The sequence below is a fragment of the Arachis stenosperma genome, chromosome 4, assembly GCF_014773155.1.
Source record: "Arachis stenosperma cultivar V10309 chromosome 4, arast.V10309.gnm1.PFL2, whole genome shotgun sequence".
NCBI classification, from domain to species: domain Eukaryota; kingdom Viridiplantae; phylum Streptophyta; class Magnoliopsida; order Fabales; family Fabaceae; genus Arachis; species Arachis stenosperma.
Genome location: NC_080380.1, coordinates 130,299,119 through 130,304,968, shown reverse-complemented (window position 1 = coordinate 130,304,968; position 5,850 = coordinate 130,299,119). Strand labels below are relative to the sequence as shown.

At 36.3% G+C, this 5,850-nt stretch overlaps 1 protein-coding gene across 5 annotated transcripts; it reads right to left on the bottom strand.

Annotated features, from left to right (window-relative positions):
- Positions 1 to 905: 905 nt before the first annotated feature.
- Positions 906 to 5,524, bottom strand: LOC130973736 (shewanella-like protein phosphatase 1). Of its 5 annotated transcripts, none has more exons than XR_009084260.1 (7): positions 4,915 to 5,524; positions 4,609 to 4,779; positions 4,240 to 4,329; positions 2,203 to 2,283; positions 1,927 to 2,040; positions 1,607 to 1,634; positions 906 to 1,139 (listed from the first exon to the last, which is right to left on the bottom strand). XR_009084260.1 is itself a non-coding variant. In XM_057898383.1 (6 exons), exons 3-6 carry the CDS (start codon positions 2,212 to 2,214, stop codon positions 1,052 to 1,054), a joined length of 237 nt encoding a protein of 78 aa, XP_057754366.1. In that variant the 5' UTR covers positions 2,215 to 2,283; positions 4,609 to 4,779; positions 4,915 to 5,524; the 3' UTR covers positions 906 to 1,051. The 5 variants fall into 5 exon arrangements, 2 of the variants coding, with proteins under 2 accessions (XP_057754366.1, XP_057754365.1); XR_009084262.1 differs by having other exon boundaries at positions 4,609 to 4,772; positions 4,941 to 5,524; XR_009084261.1 differs by lacking the exon at positions 4,240 to 4,329.
- Between the last annotated feature and the right edge of the window lie 326 nt (positions 5,525 to 5,850).

Below are 5,850 nucleotides of genomic sequence, written 5' to 3'. Positions count from 1 at the left end.
ACTGCAAGCGCAGGTGGTACCTGAAGGGCAACATGTTGAGTTTGCTACCTATTTGCTCACTGGGAAAGCATCGCATTGGTGGCAAGGAGTCCGACGTCTCCTGCAGTAGGGTGATAACTATATCACCTGGGATGTCTTTCGGGAGGAGTTCTATAAGAAGTACTTTCCATCTTCTGCCAGGACGGCCAAGGAACTTGAGTTGCTGCTGCTGAAGCAGGGTACTATGTCTGTATCTGAGTATACAGACAAGTTTGAGGAGCTGTTCAGGTTTTTCCGTATGTGTCAGGAAACTCCGAGAGACTATGAGGAATGGAAGTGCATTAAGTATGAAGGAGGACTCCAGAGTGATATCTTCAGCTCTGTGGGACCAATAGAGATTAGGACATTCTCCGACACTACAAGAAAACAAGCTTTTTGCTACGCTTTTAAAGTGTGGCGAAAAGTCCAAAAAAGCGTAGCGATAGCTTTTCGCCACGTTTTTTGAGCTACCGGCACGCTTTTGAAAGGGTCACAACTGCAAAGGTGCCGGTTGCTCTATCGCCACGCTTTTAGTGACCTATCGCCACGCTTTTTTTCTTGCCACGCTTTTACAGATCGCAACGCTTTAAAAGCGTGGCCATATATGTGAGATATGGCTACACTTTTAAAGCGTGCCAATAGCAAGATATGGCTATGCTTTTAAAGCGTGCCAATAGCTGTGAGATACAGCTACGCTTTTAAAGCGTAGCTGTTAATACCCACTGTAACGTTTATCGCCACGCTTTGTAGATTGTTGCTGTACAATATAGCCACTCTTTTAAAGCGTGGCTATAAGTTAGTTCAGTTCTTTTTTTTATAAACCTTACAAAATCATAGATAATTTTAAAATTTAAAAGATGACTACAAATTTTAAATCAACTAATCATTGCTTCATAAACTTGTCACAGAAAAAAAGTGTTTGATCACATGATATACTCTAACAAAATACCAAAAATCAAAAAATACCAAAAATCAAAGTCTCCATCACTAGCAATTTCCTAATACATGAATTACAATTCCAACATGGGTTACATTATCTACTTCTTTTACACTTCATTACAAAATATAAAACTTCATGATTACTGATCATCATTGTAAGCGAAATTATTTTCAGCACTGCCCTGCATAATTTTAAATGTTGTGTGTTAGTGCATCTTATACCAAACCAAAAAATGAAAAGACATTATCAACAAACTGTGTTATAGTCGTACAATAATTGTAACCAGCAAAGGCTTTTCTTTCATAGTGAAAGCCACTATACTTTTTGTGTTCCTAAAGTTTTCAAAAAAGGGAAAGGGTAGTGATATAGGAAGCTAACAATCAAACTGCCCCCCCTCCCCCTTTTTTTTTTGCTGCAACTATCACATGTTTTAACTCAACAATTCACAACCAAATTAACCATTCTTATAGCCCTATACTGCACCTGCAGTCACATGTATGCACCATAAGTTTATTCTAGCAACTAGAGAATCAATACAAATTGCATATGGATTCTATAACCGATTTCTTCTTCTGATTAATAAAGGTGGGAAAAGAAAGAAAGAAAAGACCAATCCCCAATAAATAAATCAAGCAAAATGAGACATACCATGAGAGCCGTTAATTCCTTCTGGAGTCTGCAAAAATCAAAACAAACAAAACCATTAAAATTCAATTATGGTTTCTTTTCTTTTCTTTTCCTTTTTGCCTATCAAATATATTCTTTTCATATCCACGCATACAATATATTTCTGGTAAAGGGACTTAAATGGAGACGAAGGTTTAACATTTAATAGGTGAAGCTATACTGTTATGAGTAAGAAATTGTCATCTCCTTGACATTCAGTTATTTGAGACAATAACTTGAGTGGTTCATGAGTTTTACAGTGGCCAAAGTTGTTCACATGGTCAAAGTTAAAAATGGCAAACCTGAAACACAGCTCCACCTTTTGCCTTTGCCTGTTTATCCAAAGATCGCAACAAGGACAAGATAGCAATTTCTTCTTCATCTCGATCTAGTATATCTCCAACTTGAATCAACACCTAGAACAAGAAACAAAAATAAACGTCCACAATGTTAAAGTGATAAATCTCAAACCAAAACCTTACAACTAAAAGAGACTAGCGAATAAATTATAATTAAAACTAGCGAATAAATTATAATTAAAACTAAAAGCTATCAGTTTCTAAAAACAGGACACGTACCGTTTTGACCATCAGAGCTCAATACACCAGCCATTTGAAGTGCATATCTAGCCTGCTTAAGATCTCCATGTAGATCTCCAACTATTAAAGAAAAATTGGTTTCAGTGAGATGCATAACAGATAGAAAAACTTGCAACGAAGTTGAACATTATCTCTAAAGCTAATTAACAAGAAGACACTCATAAGCAGGTTAACAGAATCAATCAATGAAAAACATCCCCATCCACTGAAACTTTCACTTTGACATTGAGAATTTCATGCTAGAGTTCCACCATACAAGGCAATCAAATTAGAAGAACATAATAACAATTATCTTTTGTAGATTGCAAATAAATGAAGAACATAATACTAGGTTAATAACATTGATAATTTTTTTTTCTCTTTGGTGTAGATTGCAGATAAATGAAGAACAGCAAAGGTCCTTGTAGCAGCAGGGAAGAAAGTATTGGGACACAGAATGAGATGACTGAGTAATAATTATAATAGTTAGAAAATTGATCAAAGTAGTTGAATGTTTTTTCTAATTGGTATTAAAAGTTTCATTGATCAAGTGTTATGTTCAACAGAAGCATGCAAACTGAAATTGGTGCATAATATGTTGAATCAATTTAGATCATAATTTTTCAGGTGCAGAGACATTTGAAGCTTAAAATTGAAGCATAAGGAAAGTACTTGCAATCATAACGCATTCAACAAAAATGATATTAAGCTCAATATGTCATATTCTATCAAGCTTAAAAGCTTAATCTGTCATGTTCTATTAAGCTTAAAAGCTCAATCTGTCATGTTCTATTCTATTCGATAATTCCATAACACCCAAAAATAATATTAAGCAAACAAAATAAATCAATTCAACTAACACATTCAACACAACACAGCCACAACCAACTCTTGCACTTTTAAAGCATTCATATATTAAAAACTGTAATTTTTAAAATAATTCAATTGCAAAATTTGATTAAGTATAAATTAGCAATTACACAAGAATAGCTTTAACAAATTATCATTCGAACAAAATTCACTTTAACAGATTTTGGAAACATTTAGCAAAGAGTAATGCCATGAATCAATATGAAACTTGGTAGAACTCAACCAAAATTTCTCAAGATTCAAATATGGCTGTTGGATAAGCCAAAAATAGTTAGGACAATTCTCTGTAGATTGTAGATTAAAAAAAACAAAAAAACGAAGTAAACTTGAAACGGAGGAATTAAGATGTAGAAGTTCCACTATTTGTTTTAGAGGTAATTAAGAGGTAGAAATTCCACTATTTAAAAAAAAGTAATCAGCATATTTGAGAGGATCCATTGTGAGCTATAGAAATATAAACTAAATTTGTATTCTTTGATGCATTTCTGAATATAATAAAAAGAAATTAATTCTACCATGACTCCAAAAAAGTAGGATACTTTTTTTCCTTATCTTAAACTCGGTGGTCTATTAAATCTGAAAAACGCTTTCAGGACAATGAATACATTTTATCTCATATAAATATACCATTAGAAAATTGCAGTAGCCATTAAAAAAATATGCAACTAAAAAATATAAGAAAATCATGAATAAGGTGATTAAACATCAATGCAAATTTGCTTTATGCTAAATACAGGATATAATACTACCATTTAAAGTTTAGCATCAACAAATTTCATTTTGGCACCTTTGAACTCAGTAACCAAATATAAATACTTGCTGTTTTACTAAATTCAAACATGAATTTTGTTTGAAAAAGCTGCTAACCTTTTCCAAGTTATATAAATAGAACTTCAATCATATGAATGTCAAGGGAAGTTTGATTGGAAAACTATCTATCAATGCCATTTTAGCTGCCTATATGCTTAAAGTCAAAAATGGAAAGGGAAGCAGTCCAGAAGAATTTCAAATTGTTCAGAATTATTGTTTTCTACACATTTCCATCCAATATTAAACATGACTAGGATATAAGAGCATCTCATCATTGACAAAATTGTTATCCAATTTTCAAAATTAGCATGCAGCAGATTGACTACCATAATTAGAAAGGAGGGAGTTGGCACTGACCGGTGGCGAGGAGGAGGGTTGAGAGATGGAAACGGAGGTGCGATGAGTGAAGGAGAGGGAGACGGCAGCACGACGACTTTGCAACCATAACTAATTAGTTCTAGTATTAGGATCATGTCTATGATATATCAAACAAAAACACTACACATGACTTTGAAAAAAAAAATCTCAGTCTGAGGAATCATCAACTAAACATAACATAAAAACAAATAGAAGGTGAAAGAAAAGCACAAACAGATGACATGGATAATCATAGAAAAACAAGAGAAATCAAAAAAGAAAAGGAGGGAAAAAAAATCAACAAAGAAGCCAACAATCATGAAAGGCAGAGAATCAGAAGCAGAACCTGTTCTTCTGCAATAGTAGTACCTTTTGAGCTGGCAGAGAAACTGTTCTTCTGCAAGAAGCTGCTGCATCAGCATCAGCATCAACATGTTGTTGTTCATTTCCACCCAAAGTCAGAGACTTTTCCTGAGAACTCATCTTACTGAACAAGAAAAGAATCAACCCAGAACTTGATTTCCTTGGATTTCCTGAGAACTATAAAAAATTCAACAATAAAACATAAATTCAGACAGCACATAACATTCAATGAAAATTAGTAGACCCATTTTGAACTTGCTGTTAGTAAAATTTCGTAAGATGGTTTCAGTTAAAAGATGATCGAAGATTTACCGAAAAAGCACGAAGATTTACTCAACAGCTGCGACGGCGACCACACTGACGGCTCCCTCTCGCGCGTCCCCCTCCTCCGCGACGGCAACGGTTCTCGCGGCTCCTTCATCGGCAATCAGGAAGCACGACGGTGACTGGCGCGACGGGAGCAGCTCCTCTTTCCCCTCCTCGGCGACGGCGAAGAGCGAAGCTCCTCCAGCGGCGGCGACGCGTTTGGTGACGGCTCCTCCTCTCTCATCGTCGCACACACTCTCTTTCTCGGGTTTGACTCGACAGCGGCGGCGGGCTGGTCTTCGATGGAGCTGGCAGCAAGGCGGCGTCTCCTTCCTCGAGGTCTCCTATTCCGCGTGGGTGAGGTGGTGCGTGAGTGTATTGTGTTGTGTGCGCTGGAGAGGGGAAAAGGGGGAGTGGGGCTGCGGTGCTGTTGTGAGGGGAAAGGAGGGGAGTGTGGTGGGTGTTAGGTTAGGGTTTGTGAATTAAAAAGGGGTAAGGTTAGTATGCCGGAACAGGGAGCACCGGCGATGTGCTCCGGATTGCTGGGGTCACGGAGTACCTGGTTCTTTCGAAAAGGGTTTTTTTGGAAAGGCATTTCTTTTCAGGTGAATACAAAGGGTTGGAAGAGTGTTAGGATAGGAGAAAGGTAGGGTTTCAAACAGAGTGTGTAATGTAATTAATTAATTATAACTTTTTTTTAAAAAAAAATTTTTAACTTTTTGGCCACGCTTTTGAAGTGTGCTAAAAGAGTTGTAAGAAACGGCCACGCTTTTAAAATGTCACTATAACAAAACTCTATCGCTACGCTTTAAAAGTGTGCCTGTTTCTCGCTATGGCTACGTTTTCTAAGGTAGTGTTTGTTTAGTGTCTTTTAGACATAAAGACAGAGACACAAATACATATAGATACATAGACACAAAATACACAAATTTTTTTATTATG